The sequence below is a fragment of the Condylura cristata genome, unplaced genomic scaffold (assembly GCF_000260355.1).
Source record: "Condylura cristata isolate star-nosed mole 26May11 unplaced genomic scaffold, ConCri1.0 scaffold00015, whole genome shotgun sequence".
Lineage (NCBI taxonomy): Eukaryota > Metazoa > Chordata > Mammalia > Eulipotyphla > Talpidae > Condylura > Condylura cristata.
Window position 1 is genome coordinate 5937039 of NW_004567116.1, and position 21183 is coordinate 5958221.

The 21183-nt window shown below is 48.2% G+C and overlaps 1 protein-coding gene across 6 annotated transcripts in view; it reads right to left on the reverse strand.

Annotated features, from left to right (window-relative positions):
• Nucleotides 1–3566: 3566 nt before the first annotated feature.
• The window catches only part of CTNND1 (catenin (cadherin-associated protein), delta 1), a 44187-nt gene continuing 26570 nt past the window's right edge, over nucleotides 3567–21183 (reverse strand). For 2 of the 6 annotated variants that reach the window (XM_012725361.1, XM_012725362.1), the window contains 14 exons: nucleotides 17180–17643; nucleotides 15487–15670; nucleotides 14615–14732; nucleotides 14005–14158; nucleotides 13569–13586; nucleotides 13075–13143; nucleotides 12286–12413; nucleotides 12036–12186; nucleotides 10873–11065; nucleotides 10390–10504; nucleotides 9225–9312; nucleotides 7232–7294; nucleotides 6377–6480; nucleotides 3567–5633 (listed from right to left, as the gene is read on the reverse strand). In XM_012725361.1, the coding sequence (XP_012580815.1) occupies nucleotides 5622–5633; nucleotides 6377–6480; nucleotides 7232–7294; nucleotides 9225–9312; nucleotides 10390–10504; nucleotides 10873–11065; nucleotides 12036–12186; nucleotides 12286–12413; nucleotides 13075–13143; nucleotides 13569–13586; nucleotides 14005–14158; nucleotides 14615–14732; nucleotides 15487–15670; nucleotides 17180–17643 (1861 nt within the window). In that variant the 3' untranslated portion in view covers nucleotides 3567–5621. The remainder of the gene's footprint in view (nucleotides 5634–6376; nucleotides 6481–7231; nucleotides 7295–9224; nucleotides 9313–10389; nucleotides 10505–10872; nucleotides 11066–12035; nucleotides 12187–12285; nucleotides 12414–13074; nucleotides 13144–13568; nucleotides 13587–14004; nucleotides 14159–14614; nucleotides 14733–15486; nucleotides 15671–17179; nucleotides 17644–21183) is intronic. The other 4 variants (XM_012725363.1, XM_012725364.1, XM_012725365.1 and 1 more) reach the window with 4 other exon arrangements.

A 21183-nucleotide genomic window follows, 5' to 3' on the forward strand; every position in this document is an offset into this window, starting at 1 on the left:
TTTGGCAAAAGCTAAGTAAAGCTACCTTTAGGATTCCAGTTTAGATTTCATTTTGAAGATGTGTGGTTTTCTTATGTGCCTGTTCAGAAATGTGGGGTTTTTTTAAATCCTTTTTACCTTGTTATCTTGTTTCCGCTGAAAAGCCTTTTTAAAGAGCACCCAACCCACCACAATACCAAAAGCAGGAGGAGCTTGAATCAGTTTCAACTATATACAATGCACAATCCCATCCCTTCTTCCCACAACAAATAGGTTGCAGAAAGGCGGGAGGTCAGAGTTTGCAAACACCAATGCTAACGAAGCTTTGAAGATGGAGGAAGAAAGGACTGTGGTGAAGAACAGGGAGAGTGAGCACCTGGCACGTCACCAGGGATAGCCCCTATTTCTTTTTCCTTCCCATGAGCACCAATGGCATTCCAAACAATTCACTAGAACATAATCTAGGGGAAACAGCTCAACAGCAATCCTCTCTGGATAGTCAGTAGCAATGTTACAGGGCACCCCAATGTGAATTGGGTTGCCTGTCTGTGGGTCTTCACCCGTGCGCTTACGATTCAATCGTATTATGGACACACTTCAAAAGGTTAAATAATGGATTTATTTATAAGGAGAAAGGTAAAGGGATAACCCAGGGAAAGAGGGAGAGAAACAAAGGTTAACTAGGATGTCCTACCAGTCCTGCTGACGTGGACTCCACCGGCACGCTGAAAACCGATTGAGCACCAAAACGATCAGCTGCGAACCACCAGGCCAAGAGACCCCCAGAGCCCACGTGTCCGGTTTTATCCCAACCTGGCTGCTCAGCTCCGCCCTCACGTCCCTGCGTGCTTCTTCTTGGTACTGATGGGATTTGGAGTTCCAGCATCAAGTGGGGGCGGAGTCCGTGAAACCTGTATCTGTTACAGCAACAGAAAGACCTTTCCAACAATGAGACACGTGGAGAAAAGCACAGTACATTTTCCTCCGGTGAAAAAAAAGTGAAAGCCTAGTTGTGCGCGTTGAATAACACCTACAGGTCCGACAACTATGCCAACCGGAGTGAAGTCCCTGACATCCGTTTGTGGAGTGCTGGCCCTGCTAATTCTCTTACTATGTAAGAGGGTAATATAAGTCAGTGTACGCTAGACTGGACAGATCAAAATAGTTGTTTTCTATTATTTCCCTACCTCATTTCCTCCAGTTTTCTTTCCTCTCATGTCTGCCCCTCAATTCTGGAAGGGTCGGCTGAAGAATCAATGCTTTAAGCAAAGGAAACAGGCAACAGAAAATTAAGAGGTCATAAGGTAACAAATACTAGGTCTCTACAATTTTACTTTTCTTGTGCTTTCTTGAGGTAGGTTGTCTCGAAGTAGTTTAAAAGTTCAGGAACACCTCCTTGGCTTTGGCCAGCAGGGTCACTCACTCCCAGGCCGTGTCAGAGGTGACTCTAGGCAGAGTCAACAACTCCAGGGCATTCTCTCTATCTTCCATGACAAGAAGGGAGGGTTGGCCAGGCCCTCTGCAGCCTGGGCATTTCCCACTACAGGATTTGCAAGGTAAGAAATTTCTTCAGGGACCACGTCCTACATGCCCACCTACTACTGTCCTCTCAAATTCTACAGTATGCAACTACTCCTTTCAGGTAAGTGTTCCTCCATGAATTCCCCTTGCAGGGTTATATCCACACCCTTCAGACACTAGCACCACTGCCAACGGAGCAGGCAGTCCCCCTGGGTTCCAGGTGAGACTGGAAATCACTAAATGGGTGTATCATGATTAACCAAGTATCAGAAACACCTCAGTGAGTTGTCAAGACTGCAGATTCCTGAGTTCCACGCACTGAATCAACTTTTGGAGTTAGAACTAAGAGTCTGCATTTTTATAACCACCTTTCTGGGTAACTGTTCGGCTCTATAAGGCTAGGTCAAGGTGGCCTCTATTTATATGAAAATAGAATAAACCTTACTATCCCATGTACCAGATAAAAACAGACAAATGAGAAACAGTGACATATGCGGTATTTCCAGTTTGTGACAAAGTACATTTGAACAGCAAGAAAGGGAAGTGGCCAAGCGAGGTCACTGCTGGGAGCTGCAGGAAACTTCTGGGCCAGACTCATCACAGCTCTTGCGCAGACAAGCTCACTAGAAGGCAGGAGAGGGACTAAGCGTCACCAGTAGCCACTTGCAGAAAAAACCAGACACCCAAGCATCAGGAAGCGCCTGGGCAAAGCTTGACTAAATGTGCAGGGTCCCTAAAGAGAGTCGAAGAGATACCAAGAGGCTTCAGCATCAGTGTGTAGAGGACTTAAGAGGACTTTCCCAGATCGTGGCTGGACATGACGCATTCTGGGCAGGGGCAGAGAAACATTTTTAAAGATCCCAGTCGTAGCTATTTAGGATTCTCGCAGATCGCAAACTCTGCAGAAAGGGCCCACCTGTTTCCTTCCCCCATCCGAGCCAGACCTCCACAAAGCCTCTCGGATTCGATGCTCTGTGTGTGTGTATCTACCTGATGAAACGAAGGCGCCAATCCAGAGGGGAGAGCAAGGCCTGTGGCAAGCTCAGTGCCAGTGGATGCCAGGAACCAGCACAAAAGCAGAGGCTACTCCTCTGTGATGGCCAGATAAGATCCCTGTCCAGCGCAGCTGCCGAACATCTGCAAGACACACTCTCGTCACATTTTGGCTCAGTGCTGCATCCTTCTAAAGCTACAACCAGGATGCACAAATCAAGCTTCAAATGTCATCAGCTGGAGTTTGGATTTCCAGTCTCACCAGCCTGAGTTTTCATACCAAGACCTATTTCAACAAAATTGGTCAGATGTTACCATCATCAGAAGCAGCTATATGATTTTAATCTAAAAGACTTGGCATACAGAAAGCATTTTATTTACTCTTCAGTTTTTTCATTGTTTAACAGGAAATTTGGGCAGCAGAAAAAAATCAATCTCATTCCAAAGGTCTTGACCCTTGGCCTCTGCGGTGAAGATGACCACTGGTAATCCCACAAGTATCTGCCACCCACCCACGCAGTTATCAGTTGGCAGGGCACACAGGAAGCTGTGGGCCTTGTCTTCCTACGGACAGGCTGCACACAGCCCAGGGAACTGTTAGGGCCCAGTGTTCAGTGCCTGTATATGGGAGCCTTAAGCCTATATTCCCACATCTATTAGGATGGCAGTAGGCGCTGGTGGCTTCTAGTCACTACCCATGGAGGCCACGGGCCATGCACTGCAATGTGCGTTAGCAGACATTAGCTTTGTCAAATGTCGCAAGAGAACCCCAGTGACTACGGAAGTCATTAAGTCCTCATACTTCCTATCTCTAAGCTAGCAGCCCGCTTCCTGTGGTCTGCTTAGCCACATTTAATTTTTTAAGAGTCTTCAGGGGAAAAAATGTTCCATATATAATCACAAAGAACATTGCCTGTAAGAGTTGGGATTGAGCTCGAAATAATCTGTTCTGGTATAACCACCTTCTGGTTGCTCTGGAAAGAAGAAGGACACTGATCCATAAGTAAGCAACCAAGATGACAAGAGATACAGCTTGAAGTGAAGAAATGACACAGACCCCCCACATACACACTTTAAAAACTTTATTTATATAAAAAACTCATTTTTTTAAAAGCATTAACAAGAGAGAAAGAAAAACAGAAAAGGTCTGAGGCAGAGACATGCCCCTTAGTAGTGTACAGTGGGAAGGTGGGATTTTTGGTTCTCTGGAATTGAATGTTTAGTGTTTTATAAACAAACAAAAAATAAACAGTTAACTGTCCCCCAAAGCCCATGGCTGTTCTATTACCCACATCCCACCGAGAAAAAGAGCACCAGGAAAAGAGCAGAAGAGGACAAGAGAAACCGAGTGGGTCAGTCTGGGAGGGCCGCGTCCCTGAGCAGCACGCACTCAGGTCCCAGAGCAGAGGGCTCCTTTTGGCCAGAAAAGGAGGGGGGGTGGGGGTGGCCGGGAAGGGCTGGGACGCATGGGCCGTGGGAAGGGAGAGGTGGGCTGTGCACTGTTCTCCTACCCCATAGCCTCAACACACACGGGGAGGGCGAGAGAAGGATAAGGACTTCCAGTTGCACTGAGCGGAGCTTTTAGATTAGGGCAGGAGTCAAAGGCAACTAAGGAAATAGGTCTTTAAAAAAAAAAAAAAATCAACCAGCACAGCAGCTGAGTCCTTCAGCCCAACATGCTAAGAATACGCACTACATTAAAGGAGGATGGCCAGTGGGCAGGGACCACACGGCTTCCCCACAAACCTTCGAGGACGCTGGTCAACTCGAGGCAACCAAGGAACGAGAGCTGCCCCACTCACCACTCCTCCCACCACCCTCTTTTTCAGGTTCATCAGAACAGAATTTTTTGCAAAATCCCAACCAGATACTGTGGTGCAAAAGTTACTACATACGGCTGAGACTATACCAATCCCCAGAGGAGTATGGAGGTTCTCAAGGTCACCTCTCCTTTCTTTCTGCTACCTTAGGGCCAGTAGTGGGTAAGAAAGCAACAAAATACAATTCGCAAAATCATGAGAAATGAGACTGCAGAGGCAAAGAAAGGCACATGGAAGGGAGAGGAGACGCACCCAGGCCAAAGGCACAAAGAGGAGGCAAAGCCAGAGGCAATCTCCGCCTTTCAGGGGAGGGCGGGGTATATACACGGAGTCCTTTGTCAGCCAGCTAACCCAGGGGGGAGGCAGGGCCACGGGGCTTCAGGGTCAGAGGAGAAACAGGAAGGGTCAGCTTTGAAGCTTCCAGCCAGTTTCAGACTAACTGTGCATTCCTACCAGCTCCTCCTAGCTGTTCTTTTCTCTAGAAGACATCTTTCTGCTCCTTCTCACCCAAGAAGTCTTCCTTGACACATTCTCCTTTCTACAGCATCTTGCAATGGCCAGGCCAGGTCAGCAGACAGTATCACGGGAGGGCAGGAGGTTAAGGACAGCCTCAGGAAAGGGCGTGGTGGCAGCGCAGGGCTGGCATGAGGCCTGGAGGAGAGATGGAGTCTGCAGTTCCCAGATGAGCCCTGCCCTGGAGCCGAGGAGGGTGAGGCCCTCAGTTCTGGCCCTTCAGTGACAGGCCCTTGCCGGGGGGAACGTGCCAATGTCGCCAGCTTCTTTGCTTCAGAAATAGTCATTTGGAATAAGGGAAGAGCTCATGCCCCCATTCTCCAAAAAAAATGAAAAGTCCCTTCCCCACCAAAAAAAAAAATCTTGATTATGAAACATCAGTTTATCAGATTGCTGGACACTGCATTTCCAGCACGTAACTTCCAATTCTTCCTCCAGCTTCCTGTGAGGACTCCCACACGCTTGCTCCCTCCCTCCGCACAAGGCCAAGAGTTTCAGGGAGAGCTGGCAAAAGAACTAATCTGCAGCAGATTCTCAAGATATGCGTATAACTGAGTCAGGCTTCTTGGGAGCAACTGGAGGGCTCTGGGGGCAGGGGAGGGGACAATTAAACTTCACTGGAAGAAGTGAGGAGTTGATGGGAAGAAGGCAGCCGCTCAGGGCTACAAAGGGCAGGAGGCAGCCTGGCAGTTGGCACAATAGTCCAGCGAAGAAAGGGAAAAATCATCAGTCCATTTCACCACCAAAAATAAAAGTATATATATTATAAGCCCAAACGGAGCGGAGACAGTGGTGTTAAATCTTCTGCTGTTGGGGAAAGAAAAGAAAAAAGAGATGTTAATAAACGTTGGAGACAAGAACAACTAAAGACGGCTGAAGGAAGCAGCAGATAACGGAGAATCAGATCACCAGCTGCACACCCCAGCCTTTGCGAGAGGTTAAAAATCACAGAAGCAGCCAGCCCCACAAGCCCCGGGTGGCTGAGACTGGTGCCTGGCCCGATCAGATCAGCATGATTGGCAAATGGCTGGCACATGGGGGCCTCCTTCCTCAAGGATGAGAGGACATACCATGGGGGGTAAAGACACTTGGTCCCCCTCATCATCCAAAACCAACACATCAGACTCTTCCTCCAGAGATTCCTGCCCCTCGTCCTGCTGTGAACACATGCAACTTGTTAGTATGAGAGTAAGGAAATGAACCTCGCGGGTGTGTGCCAGATCCAGGGAAAATCCCAAAGTTCTCGTAAGTTCAAACAAAACAGGGACATAGTAAAAAGAGGGTAAGGCATGCGAGAAGAGAGCAACATGAGGACAGACTGGTTAGTCAGTCAGATCGGCAGCACGTGTACCCACCCCACCCCCACCCCCAATCCAGACCACCACAGAAAAAATGGTCCAAGAAATTGCAACACAGGTGAAAACTACTCTCCTGGAAAGCCCCGACCAGAAAAGGGAAGCGTCTTTGACTAGGTATTTTGTTCCCTATTTCACAAAACACGAGGGCTTCAGAACAGAACTCGCTTTACAAGGACAGCAGAGAGAATTTACCATCAGGGGGGTCCCCTTCAAGGGCTCCATATCGCCCAGATCCCCGGTTCGATCCAGTGTTCTGTTGTGGTCCCCTCGCTCATTCAGGGTGGAATAGTTGTTATCTAATCAAAAATAAAGCACACAGCAACATGATGTTCCCCTCTGGTGAACGAGACACAGTTAACAGGGGAGCGTGAACTAGGCTCCCTGATGCGAACTGAGCTTTGCCAGCTGCTCCAGAAAGGCAGAAGATCTGGTGGCCCCGACTCAGGACTCTGATGGGGAAGACAGCCAACATGAAACACCCAGAGCACGGTCTGTTTAAAAAACTAGAGCCCTGTCTTTGAAGGGTGCTGGAATTAAGAGGAGAGAGTGCAGTATCCTTTTAACAGTTTGGAAAAAGTCCAACAAAAGGAGACAGGCCTTCAATTAAGCTTTGGGGGTAAAGAGAATTTAGAAAAGCAAAGGAGAAGAGCACTTCAGCAGACGCAAAATCAAATAGGCATATAGTGTGAAGAGAGATGCCGGCGGGATAGACCAGGTGTGCTGGACCGACTGCGAAGGCCGCTGAGGAGCGGCTTAGGGGCATAAACTCCTCTCTCCAGTGAAGAGGGAGGTATGCGGAGACAGGCAAACAAATAAATATGTTTAGAGCTTCGAACAGGTGGGAATATGGGTGAATGCAGGTAGGCCACATCTACTTTTACAGGATACAAGTAAACTCCCTCAGATCCTTCCAAATGGACATGTCAGTCAAGGCTTTTCCAGGTTGCAGTAGAAAAAGCTGACGGCAAAGCTCAGCTCCCACCAGACAGCTCTCCGCATCCCAGTGAAACAGTACACCATACCTTTAAGGAGGAACTGATCACCTACCTAAGGACTTTGTGTTTGATCCCATATTGCTCATCTGAATTTCTTCCCGATCAGGTTTCTTATCTATATGAAGTCAGAAGTTGTTTAAGTCAAAAACCATCTCTTCAGAGTCTATGCTCATCATAAAATTGCTCTCAGTTCTGGCCTCCACACTCCCATCAACTGTTTACTGAGGACTTCTAGATGTCAGGCACTAGCTGGAGAGCCTCCCAGGACTGGAGAAAGGCCTTTCCTACACTCCTTGTATAACCATTCATTCCAGGCCAGCAGTTTTCAAAGCATTTGGTGTATGAGCACCCAGAGAACTTACACTGATGTTATATGTATCAATATTTACAGTATTAAAAAACTGCAAATATTTGTTTCACTTAAAACTAACAATAAACTTACTACATGTTAACAGAAATAACAGTTTTAATCACAATAATTACTTTCATTTTTTGCACAGCTCTTTAGAACCTGGCTTTCAGAAGAAGCTAGCTGGCTGTGATGTTATCTTGATGACCGTATAATGAAGAAAATTCCGTCTTAAACAGATAAGCTGAGAAGGCCAAGAGAATTTTAATAGTCCTTTCAAACAATTGTGGATATTCTTTGACAGTATTCGAATGCTCAACAAGCTGAGTCTCCAAGGTTAGTCTCAATGTGGACTTTCACTCTCTAAATTAGCATTTGTCTGCCTCCTCTTGAATGGATCAATTACCCTCGCTGGCATGATTTTGAAACATCATGCATTCACTATCACTTATAAAATACTGGCTTCGTGGAGCTAGGCAGATCTTCTAAATGCCAGTACATTTCATTATGGAATGTCAAAATATCACACTCATTAATATCACCACTGATTTCATTTAAAAGCCATTTTTAAGTACCGGAAGGTTACCAGGCCCACAGTAACACAGAAAGTTTTCTAAAAATACAAATTTCACCTGCAAATTTAAACAGCACAAGTATCATCAATGAATTCAATTTAAAGAAAATGTCTGCCAGACACCTAAGTCTGAACAACTGCAGTTTGTCTATTCTCCCTAAGTAAGAGCAGTGCTCCAGTCTAGAAATGGGGGCGAGTTTGACTAGTGACCCAAGCAAGCGCTTTTTCCCTAGAGTCATGCTCAGTCAGCTCGGTCTGCTCAGACTGCTTTGTGGGCACTTCCTATCTCACCAGCACGGGCTGTTGGAAAGATGTGTACTCCAGGAGCAAAGACTAAAACCAATTTTAAGGCTCTGTCAAGTATGTTAGTGACACTGGCTGCCCCAGTGAGTCCGCGGCAGTCCGGCGCTGGTGACCGGCCCTGATTCACGCTCGGCTTCTACAGCAACCAGCTGTGTGGACTGTGCAGCTGACCACTGGCCCAAAGGTCAACAGAAGGCACCCTCAGACCACAGTTCGGAACACTAATCAAGGCAAAAGCCGTGAGTCATTAATAACAATACAGTGGTCAGTGAGAAAGAAATCAGTTCACACACAAAAATACATAATTCATTTTTGAGGGGAAAATGTATGTTTAAATAACAAAAATACCTAAAAGATGCTGTTATTTAACTGGTTGTCTATATTTACTAACTTTTCAACACTATATAAACATTACCTGGTATTATGTAGAAATTTAAAAGGAAAAAACAATCATTTCTTAATTAATATATACATATATCAAATCTTTATGTTGTATATCTTAAATTTATACATTATGTCAATTACATTACAAAATGAAGAAAATAGACACTAGAGTTTATATTTCCAGTCATTTTTAAGTCCAAAAGCAAAAAGAGGGGGCTTGCTAAATTGAACTTTGTAAAATAGAAGTTTGCAGGCTAATTGGCTGTCTTACTTCCTTTTGCTAAGGCGTACCAACTTCTGTGTTGGTAACGTATTATTCCCCTCTACCAAAAGGCTGGCTCGTCAAAAGCAAACCTATATTCTGCTTCTTAGACAGGCAGCCCACTGAAGAACAGAGAGATGGAAATGCAGAGAGGCCTGCCCTGGATACGGTACCTAATTTCTGGTTCCGGTCAATGAGAGGCAGAGTGCTATCATCATACGAGTGACCGCTCTGGCTTCGAGAGGCATTGTTTAGATTCACCTGGAGACAGACATGAAGTAAGATGTCAGGGTACTGCGCGCACCTGGGCCTCATCCCTAATGGGCACAAACCTTTAAGCCCCTAGTCCCAAGAATCAAAAGGTAGTTTGTGAGGGTTAAAAAAAGACCTAGAGGCCCTCCCTGGTGGCGCAGCGGGTTAAAGCACAGCATCGAGAATCTAAAGCCACTTCCGCATGAGTTCGATTCCCGCCTGCCCTGGAGGTGACCACATGGCGCGGCAGACCTCTCCTGACCCGCCCGCTGCTCCCCTCAGCAGTGTACTTCGCCGATCTGCCTGTTCTGCTCCCCACTCTGTCTCTGGTGAATCCTATCACCCTCCACATCTCTGGCCTGTACCCCAATTCTGTATGAATAAAAAAATAAATCTTTAAAAAAAAAAAAAAAGACCTAGAGAGGCCCTCCCTGGTGGCGCAGTGAGTTAAAGCGCAGCACTGAGAATCTAAAGCCGCTTCCGCATGAGTTCGATTCCCACCTGCCCAGGAGGTGACCCCATGGCGCGGCAGACCTCTCCTGACCGTCCTGCTGCTCCCCTCAGCAGTGTACTTCGTCGATCTGCCTGTTCTGCTCCCCACTCTGTCTCTGGTGAAGCCCCTCACTGCCCCTGAGCCTCTGGCCTGTACCCCAGTTCTGTATGAACAAATAAATAAATCTTTAAAAAAAAAAAAAAAAGACCTAGAGAGGGAAACCACTGGGATGCTAAGGCTTCTACTTGCTTCTCTGAGCAGGAGATCACAAAGGTAGCAACACCTGCACTATCAGAAGGAGCAGCAGCCTTTATTTAGGAAAGGGCAAACTCCTTTACAGGTTCTGGCAGATCTGTGGAAAAGACAGAAAGGTCCGCCCCGCACTGCCACGGCCTGTCCCAGAGCTGGTCTGGCAGCCAGAGCTGCTGTCACCACTCCACTGCAGCAGGGAGGAAACAAATCCTTTCCTTATGGACAGAATGGGGTCCAACCCAGGCTCACTGTGACATGAAATAAAGGAAACCAAAGACAGACACAGACCCGGGGGTGGGGGTGAGGGAGACAGCAGAAGTCTCGGCCCAGGGCCAAGCTACCTGAAAGTCTGACTTCTTCCATCCCTCCTTTTCCAGTGGCTTCCGCAGTTCCTTATAGCCCCAGATTGTCTGTAATACAAGTGCTGCTGCTCGAACTTCTTTTTCGGAACGGTTCCTTGAGAAGATAACCAAACATCATATGGTATTTTGACACAAAACCAAAGAAGCAGCTGAGAACCTAAATTCGCTAATATAATGTACCACTAGGAGTGTAAATGCCAAAGTAGACACAATCAAATATTCACTATTTGGGTCTTTCCCAAACAGTGACCACAAAAAGCTGCTTGATGGAAGTCTGTTATCAATTTATGAGTCAATATTCAAGACAGAAAATAATAAAGAGAAAACAGCAAGACCCACTGACGCCTCACACGTAAGTAAAGGGAAATCCTGTCAGGAAGCAGAAGGGGAAAGCGCCTTCCTAGAACCACTGTCCTCTCGAGTGCAAGCGCTTCCACCTGTACTCTGAGGTGTTCTGCTCACCCTGATTTGTTGATTAGCACCAGCTTCTCAATGCCCTGTGTCTCTCGAAGCTTTTTGGCAGCCTCCAAGTTATCAGCGATGACCTCATTGATGGTGTTCAAAATAGAGACCACGGTGTCCTCAGAGAAATTCTGGGAAGGGCTCTGCTGGCTGCCTGGCAGATTCTTTACCAAGTTAGGGATAGCATGTTTACCTGTGGCAGTAAGGCAGAAGGAGCGTGTAAGGAGCAGCCGCATCGGGGTGAGGGCCTAACACTTTACTTAATTCCCTTGATCATGCGAAGCAGGTAGGTGCTGTCCACACATACCATCATTCTCCGGTAGGTTTACTGCATCAAATGGGCAAAGAACCTGAACAGGCCTCTCCTTATTGTCATCCTCATGCCTTTACTTTAATTTATCAGTCACACTGAAACAAGGTGAGCTCTTCATATCAAACAGGAAAGTCACTTCAGATATTCTACTGAAAGACTTTATTGGCTATTACAATAGTTCAACAGAATATTCAGGAATTTAAAAAAAAAAAATACTGGGCTCTACTATTTACTTATTTATTAGGTTGACTCTAAACAAACCACTTAACTTCCCTGAGCCTCAGTCTCTTTATCCTATAAAAAAGAAATGAGGGCCCTCCCTGGTGGCGCAATGGTTAGGACGCAGCACTGCAAGCTGGGGCCGCTGCTTCAATGCGAGTTTGATTCCCTGCCCTGGAGGTGACCACATGGCGCGGCAGACCTCTCCTGACCCGTCCACTCAGCAGTGTACTTCGTCAGTCGGCCTGTTCTGCTCCCCACTCTGTCTCTGGTGAAGCCTCTCACCGCCCCTGCACTTCTGGCCTGTACCCCAGCTCTGTATGCATAAATAAATACATCTTTAAAAAAAAAAGAACCTTTGTAAAGCAGTGAGGATTAAATGAGAAAGTCTTAGCAATGCCTAGTAACAAAATGAATAATAATAATAGCTTATTAACTACATCTTTGAAGCATCACCACTTCTAACTTTCAAAAAGCCATCCAAGGCGATGCTTTCCTTGGAAAGAAAGGTTCTTGGAAAGAACCTTCTCAAGCACCAACCCTCAGTCACAGACCGTGAAAGGCTGGGATTCTTCTCCTCAGTCATGACAGGCTGCGCGTAGCCTCCAGGCGGGGCCGCACCCACCCTTACCTATGAGCTCCTTGTTGCGGGCATCCACAGCCAGGTTCCTCAGGGCCCCAGATGCAGCTTTCACTACCCGCTCATGGTCGCTGGTCAGGAGGTCAGCTATGGCAGAGAGCGCCTTCTCTTGACGCAAGGCGGAGCGGATGTATCGCCCATACTACAAGTGGCATGGGGACAGGAGAGGAAATTACAGATGACAGCAAGCCAGTCGGCTGAGTTCTCCCACCTCCAAATCCATTCTCCAAAAGATACTTACTGTCCAGCGTCCAGCACACAGGTTCTGGATAGCTCCAGCTGAGGCTTCTAGGATCGCAGGGGTCTTGCTTTCCTTGAGGAGTGAGATGTATATCCGAACCACCTCTGGCTGAAACAGAAGCTCGTAGCCTACACAAGAGAGGACAAGAAGATAGAGGTGCTAACTGGTACCCAAACACCAGGTGCTGACTGGTGAGGGGGGCTGATGGACATTACGCTCCCTATACTGTCACCCACAAAGTCAGAGCCTTGATCCCATGCCTTCTCAGGAGTAATTAATTCATGGTGAGAGCATACCAGCTCCTCAGATGCAACTCCTCTCCCCTCAGCTAACCACAGTGTCCCTCGACACTAACACCTGCTCCCTGTTAGCACCCAGTTAAAGACCGCATCGCAGATAAACTGTTGCTGATTTACTGGAGTCATTCTTCCCACCATTGCTACTACTGAGTAAGAGGGCCAACACTATCTAACACTGTTAGATTCACAGAGAGCTGTGAATGTTGAACTCACTGTACTGATGAAAACAAACATACAAATGGTGATACAGCAAGACTTCTTTAAACAGGTAAGGCTTAAGGCCCAAGAACACAGCGACTACTTAGGGAATCTAAGCGACCCGTCTTATGTCCTCAAGTAACCTGGACAGTTGCCATGACAACAGTCCTTCCTAGTTATTGTGATAATACTATGGAGGCGCCTAATACTTCCACCATCACGTCAACTGTAAGGCCCCCAAATACTATGTCTACAAAACCCCTAAAGACTGAGGGGAAAAAAGACAATTTACCTCGAGCAGGACTAGTTCTTTTTGGGAAATCCACCGTATCATTTGCTGGATCTTCTGTGGGTTTTTTCCCTTTGGAAATGAAAAAGAGGGGGGAGGAATAAGACGGTTAAGAGAAAGAGTTCGTGTGGTGCATTTTTTTATTCTTTAGTCAAAATCTTTGTCAGAGATCTATCCAAAGGGTGCGGGGGGGAGAAAAAAAAATCAGGACCCTCAGCTTGCCCCAGCAGGGCTGTGCAGAAACAAGCCAGAAAGCAGGGAGCAAGAGGAGGACAAGAGCAGCCACTGCTGTTGCTGATGTCCTGCACGAGGGTCACCGGAACTGCTGCCCAGAGATGGCATGCCGTGAGCCGGAAGCTCAGGAGAGCTCAGCTTGTTTCAACGGCTGGCCTCAAGACTGACTTCCTCCAGCATCCACAGGGCAGGGTTAGGCAAGGAAACTAGGGAAGCTAAAAAAACAACACATGCAAGTTAGCGCCTCAGAAGACTCCACTCACCTCTGGAGAACCACTCATCTTCAGTGCGTCACCCAAGGTGGGGGGAGAGAAACGAAGAAAGGAAACGCAGGAGAGAGACGGCAACAGCGTCATGGGCAGGTAAGCGGGAAAGCAGAGGGGAGAGGAGAAGCAGGGAGCACAGAAGGAGTGGGGGAGAAGGTCCCAGATTAGTTGAGTTCTTGTCCTTCACTGCCCCAATCACCCACCGCCACCGCCACCACCGCCACCGCCACCATCACCGCCACCGCCACCACCGCCACCATCACCACCATCACCGCCTGGAAGGAAGCGATCACGGGAGCAGCCGCAGAGCAAGCAGACAGCCTCGCCTCGGCAGACTACCGCTCCGCGCAGCAGGTATCCCGCACCGCAGGCTGCACGTCCCTTCCATTCCCACACACATTAAAGACGCCACAGACAAGGAACCAAAACTCACCTTTGCCTTTCTTGGCCCCAAAGCAACTGGCAGCATGTGGCCCAGTGTTGTTGGCAACACTGAGAGGCGCCTCTTGGTATCGCTCTGCCTGCGGGATCTCCCGGTGAACTTGATATGACAAGTTCCGAAGCAGGCAAACACAGTTCTCCACCAGCTTGGGGACACAAGATAAAAGGCTCACTGAGAAAAGAGACTGCCTGCCATCTCCCAGCAGGAACGGGTTCCGCCATGATTCAGGCATTAAATGCTGATGCAGGACCCAATCCATCATCTTTCATGACGCCTTTCAAGCGTCCATGCTTCTCCAATCTTCACACCCGTGGGTTAGTGGAAGATCCAAGTGTGGACAGACTGGTTTCTGCACTATGGGGCTTATGACACAAAACTTTTTCCTACTTAGAAAAATGCACAACCTTGAGTGCACGGCTGAACAGTTTTAAAATACATTCTGTAGGCAAAGGGAATGCTAAGAGAACAGCATTCTCCCAGCGAGCACCCACCTCAGAGAGTGGGCGCTGGCAAGGGTGCCGCGGTTCCTGGGAGCCGGGAGGGCAGGCCTGCACTACATGCACACGGGGAGGAGAACGCGTTCACTCGGCCATTGCCTTACCTTGCTGTCGGAATCCTTCTGCCCAATCTCAGCCTGGACAATGAAAATGAGGGCATCCACTAAACCATCGCACTCCCGAAGTTTCCGGCGAGCTTCACTCCTCTCTGAGCTGACATTTCTACGGGAAAGGAAGAGCTTCAAGAAGAGGCAAAGCCAGAAATGCTCCCTCCCTTAAGGTCCCTTTTCGGCTGTAAACCGCCTCATACCTTCTCTGACTCACTGTAACAAATAATGAGGACCTGTTCTAAGCAAGGCGCAGCAGAGGAGAGAAAGCTGAGGAAGGCGGTACATGCCTTCAGGACATTTACAACACAACGAGTCAGAATATAAAAGGGACCAGCAACAATTTAAGACAGGACAGGTACTTCTTACACAGCATACAAATGAAGACTGGGTCAGAGCACACAGGGGCAAAACTCTCCAGAGAGGAAGCACTTAACATCAAAGAAGCAATCAGGAATATGTTCATGAAATAAAGGTACCTGAGTTTAGCCTCAAAAGGCCGAAGAGATGAGAAGGGAGTTTCGCACAGATCTCACCCTGCCCCGACCCTCCCCCACTGTGCTCTTTCTGTTGCAATTACCGAAGTCTGACTTAAATACGGGACACGGCACGCACAGCCTGCAACTATGCACGTGCCTTTCCCGTGGTAGGTGCTGGACAGGTGTGCGCCAGGTGAGCCCCAGAGAGGACAGAGCGTGGAGGCTCTGGGGGGACTGCGGTGGCAGACACAGCCAGCGCGTGCGGTACGCAAGGCAGCTTGGCGTCATGTATGCGGCAGCTAGTAATGGCTGACTGACGTTTCCTTTTTTTAAAGACATTTCTGTCAGTCCCCAAAATTCCCACCATCATACTCTCCAAGCCTCCGTTACCTGAGGCAGCCAGCTGTGTTGGTGAGCACAGACTCCCACTCGATATGACGCGGCTTACAGTCTTCATTAGGTTCCCGCTCCCAGCCAGAATGCGGAATGATCACCTCATCTGTCAAGGCATGCAGCGCATGGTCCACGATCTCCATTTTGATCGAGTCATGGGATGAGAGATTCCAGAGTGTTCCTGGAAGAGATGACTCATCAGATAGCCCTCAACACCCAAGACAATAATGGTTAAAGAAAATGAAAAACCATCGATCACTTCTTGGTCTTCTCCAATGACCAAATACTTTGTACAGACATTCGATTATTTTTTTTAAAGATTCATCTATTTATACACATGAGAACTGGGGTACAGGCCAGAGGTGCAGGGGGTGAGAGGAGACAGATGTCTCACCAGAGACAGAGTGGGAAGGCAGATGGACTGAAATACACTGCTGAGGGGAGCGGCAGGCAGTCAAGGGAGGTCTGCTGCGCCAAGTGGGTCACCTCCCTGGGCAGGGATCAAACTCGTGCTGCCGTGGCTACCGATAGCTTCACGTGCTGAGACTTAACCCCTTGTGCCACCAGGGAGGCCCCAGAAAAGTTTTTTAAAGATTCATTTATACTTATAAGAACTGGGGTACGGGCCGGAGGTGCAGAAGGGAAGGGGTTGAGAGGATTCACCAGACACAGAGTGGGGAGCAGAGCAGGCAGATTCAGCGGGCAGGACAGGAGAGGTCTGCTGTGCCGTGTGGGTCACCCCCCCTGAACAGGGATCGAAGCCGTACTGCTGTACCCTAGGATAGCTTCACAATGCTTTAACCCATTGTGCCACCAGGGAGGGCCCAAATTTTTGTTTCTTACCATAGTAAGAAATCCACTTTATGTTGTGACCCAACACAAACATACATATCATAAGATAAACGCTGACAAAACTATGCCGACTATAAGCACTGCTCTCAGCTGCCTCGTTCGGGGCTGAGGAAGGCTTTGTTGCTAGGGGTTCTCCGGTCCATTGTTAGATGTGGAGCAGCATCTCCGGCCTCTACTCACTAGCTGCCAGTAGCACTCCCTCCCTCTCCCAGGAAGACAACCAAAGGCCAGAGGTCTCCGGCACGGCAGGTGTCCTCCAGGAGAGACGCGCGGCTAAGGGGCAGCTGTGTGCGCCACGCTCCTTCCCTTCTCTTGGACGCCGAGTCTGAGCCACAAGTCTGTGCTGGGCGCACACAAATGGATCACAACCCACAATTTGCAAAACCACTCTTCTAAAGCAAGGACCACAAGCTCCAGTGTCCACACACACTAGGCCAGTGAGTCAGGACAAGCAGATACTTAAGAGATATTTTAAGAATGTGAATAAATGGCGACTGACACTCAGCCTCGGTGTCAGAGACACACATCCCGGAGGCAGGGGTAACTGGTCAGGAACAAAGAACGGATTTGGGGTCACTGCGAGTGAGCGGCACGAGAGCCGGCCGCTCAGCCCAACTACTGGTAGATAAGGAAAAGGGCCCAGTGCTCCCAGGGCATGCGTGTCTGACAGACTGCCACAATCTGGAATCAGCGACCAAGTCTTCAGAATTGTGAAACAAACGCTCACGAGCCAGTCAACGTCGTGAGACAGATTTGACCCAAAGGCCACCAGTTCGCAGCCACTGGCCAGAAGACCGCAGCCACCGCAAGCCAGCAGCGTCCCCAGGCCTCGACTCACCAGTAATGACTTCGGTGAGGTCCATGTCTCGAGCCTTTCGGAGCAAGCGCACCAGGGCAGGGACGCCGTCACAGTTTTTTATGGCAATCTTGTTATCTTGGTCACGCCCAAAAGAGATGTTCTTGAGAGCGCCGCAGGCGCCGAGGTGCACTTCCTTTTTGGGGTGGTCTAGCAAGCCCACCAGGACGGGGATGCCCTTGAGCTTCCGGACGTCAGTCTTCACCTTGTCATTGCGGTAGCACAGGTGTTGCAGGTACGCCGCGGCATTGGACTTGACGGCGTCCAGGCGGAACCCCAGCATGGCTATCACCTCTGGCAGCTCGGGCTGTCTCCAGTTGGGGGGCGGGGGCCCCCCCTTGCGCAGGCTATCCAAGCTTGCCAAACTGCCCCGCTCATGCTGGGCCAAAGGGGCCCAGTAGTACTGGTCTGACGGCACCTCCTCGCCGATCATGTCTTCATAGCTCCTGCAGTGTTGAAGAGAAAGAGGACCACTGTCAAGGCTGGGCCCTGGCCATTCCCGTCAGCTCTGTCTTCAAGACAGGTGTAACCCTGGCTCGAGGACGCCACCTCTTAGTCATACTCTTTTGCATAAAAGGTATACTCATCCATTTTCCTTAACGAGATGGAAGACTTCTGCCCGTAGTTCATTATGATGTAGCAAGAAGTCCTGCCCTGTTTTCTGTGAATGTTACCAGCCCAGAGGAGAGTAAAAAGCACTGGAGACAGACACATTATTCACACACAGACAGAGCCAATTCATGACTGTGTAGAAGGTGAAGAACACCTAGTAGCTATCAACTTCTCTAGACAGAGACTGAAATAAACTCTCAGACATCAAAATTAACCAGAGCAACTGACTGAAGCCACAGAGGTCAGCAAACCAGGTCTGAGTACAGTGCTTACCAGCCCTTAGTGAGACAGGAAATGAGGCAGTTACAAACCGAAACAACCGGTGGGCTAAGACCCTTAAACACACTTCACAGTTAAGTTTCGCCTTACTCTTATTTATTTGGAAATGATAAGAGGGGCTGGTGGAATTGGAGCTGATGAGGTGTAAGCTTAAACGTCGATTTTCACAGTTCATCCGTGAACAGACTGAATTCAGATCTGGGACACCCCTGCTCCCCCAGTCTAGCCCGCAGCAAGCAAAGTCAGCGGACAGGCTTAAAGTCAGAGCGGCAGGACAGGCTCTCTTCTGTGCAGAGGCCAAGCGAGAACCTGATGCCTGTGGTACAACAGCCTTTCAGTCTCCACTGGACTGAGAAGCCAGCTAAAGAAGATGCCGGCACTGGGGCCCCAGGCGAGGCGTACATCCTTCAGAAGTCTGGGCAATGGTTAGATCTAGCATTCGCCCTCCTTTGCGCAAGCAGAGTGGACGTTTCATTGTCCAGGTTACTTAAGAAATCAAAAGAGCTAACTCTATAACAAGTACCCAGAAAGACCCTTCCCCGTGAATAGCTACAATTTTATGATCCTTCTCCCCTCTTCGACATAAGCCCACTCTGCAACATGGCTTACCATCAGAGCAGTTCTAATCAGAGTCAATCTGCCAGTCGGCTTCCTGAGTTAGATCCTCACTTGACTATCTAGTTGGTCTGACTATCATTAAGATGTTTATTTCCAGTATCGGCCTGGGTCCCCAGGCCGCCTGCTACCCAACAAATGCATGTAAGATACGATTTCTGGCCTAATGAACTTTTCTAATGAACTTTCCAGAAGTTCATACTTCACCACTTCTCCATTATAGAAGAGCCACATTGATATCTATTTTTGCTAACTGAAGAGGATTTTCACTTTTATGACAAAAGGTGAAAGACAATAAAGAACTGCTGAGGCTTGTCTTGCAGAGGGCGGTGCTAGAGGCAGTCACGCCTCCCGCAGAGAGCAGCGCCTGCCCCTCCCAGGGGACCACCTTCTCCAGGCCACCTTATGCCTGTCTTTACTGTAAGGTTGTATTTTAGGTTACTTTGTATGATTTGTAGGTGTCTTGTTGGGTCTAGGAGTTCTCCAAAAAAATTCCATGTAAGTTAATGGGAACCGTGTCTTCTGTTTCTGTCTATGAAAGGTTTTACGGCAACACCCCACTTTTGGATGGCGGAACAAACCTGTACCTCCAATCATGTCAAATTAGAGACCACGGACCACCATCACACTTAGTGATTCGGACACTAAGTGATTCAAGACTAGCACTGTCTTGGTCACTATCCTTAGTGACTCGGTCACTAAGACAATGAGAGACAAAGCAAATGAAGGTAAACACAAGTCCAACCGGAAGTAATCCTTCCCATTCAGTACTACTAACGGCCACTAGAGGGTGAGTCTGCACACTATTACTTATTCATAACCACCAGGAAGGAAGAGACCCATTGATCTGTGAGCTCATCTCACTGTGGCTCCCACAGGAGAGGAAAATCTATTGTGTGGTGCTCTCCCAATAAGCCGGCTGTTTGTTCCACAAAGCCACACCCACTGTCGCCAAGCCCTCAAGGTTAGCCAGCGCGGGCCTAGCTGTCATCATGGACTTCTCAACAGTGGTTCAGAGGGACAAAGCTTCAAGTAAAAACTCCCTGTTTAATATCATTCAGACAAAATGTTCAGGCTAGGTAGCGAAATTTTTAAATAGGCTACTAGGCAGTGTGTTAAAGTAAGAGTCCATTTTAGCTGGGGAAACAAAGTCAGAGTATGTTTACATGCATAGGAAAAAGATCTCAAAAGAAATGTACCAAAATGGTTAACAGTAGTTCTTTAGCAATACATGGTGTGCTTTTCTGGATTTTTTCTAGTTTGGGGATATTATTAGCTTAGTATAAACAACTATAAAAAATAAGTATAAAAAATAAGTATCATAACCAAGATTTTAGTCATTTGGAGAAATCTACCTGCTGTTTATTTTTAATCATGACATTCTTTGTTTTACAAATGACAACAGATCCCCCAAAGATTAAATGACTTGCTTATTAATAAAGCTTCAGAGAGAGTAGCAAAGGCATAGCTGGAACCACGGTCTTCTGGTCCAGTGCTTTTCCCATTCATCACTACATATTGCTGTTTCAGTTTGACCTTGTATTACTCTCCTAGGCCAGGAACAGGAAGCAGTGACTATTCCTGCTAGTCAAGCAGGTTTCTAAGTCCAGTGCCACCTTGGAACAAACCCAAGAACCAGGCCCACAGCCCTCTCTCTCTCTGTCAACCACCACAGCTGCGGAGGACAGCAGAGAATGATCTGGCCATGGGACCTACCCAGGTGCAATCGCCCTCCCTACTCATGAGAAAGTCAGAAAAGCAGACTGGTCAACAAGGGGAGCAAGCCAAGCCCCTGGGCAGACTGTGTGATGACTGTTATCTGCCCCAGCTCCAGCCTGCACCGGCTGAGGTCTGGGGCCTGTCACCCCTGCAATTGTCCCCACCCCCTAGGAATCAAAGGTGAGTCACATGGGAGTTGGATCAACTGTCTCAAAGGTACCTGAAAGGTGAGTTGACTCAGGCTTAGATAATGGGGCCTCTACCCCGGGGCCCAGCCCAGTTGATGGTTAGCCAAAGCGACATGAGGAAAGTAAGCACCAAGGCGTTTGCCTGAGAAGGCCACAACCCCAAGTACAGAAATGCAGCAACAGCTGCTAGGGTGGCCTGGCCATGGAGACAACCTAAGATTCTCCTCTACTTGCACCCTTCCTCCTGCCTGGAAAACACTGTCTCTGGCTTATTCTAAAGGTTGGCCAGGTTGGCAGCCCTGTGGACCAAATCCACTTTTCTTAAAAACAAAACAAAACAAACAAAAAACTTAGCTACCTAACCCCAGAACTATGAATGGCTTTTGTATTCTTTAAAGGTTGTAAAAGGAACAATTATTACAATACATAAAAATGAGTTTGCAAAGCCTGAAATACTTCTATCTGGTCCTTTACAGAAAAGGGCTACCAAAGCATTCTTTCAAGACGTAGCACCCGCCAGTCCAAATATCAATCACTCCCTCTTCACCGCGCCAAGAATGGGGCGGGGGGGGG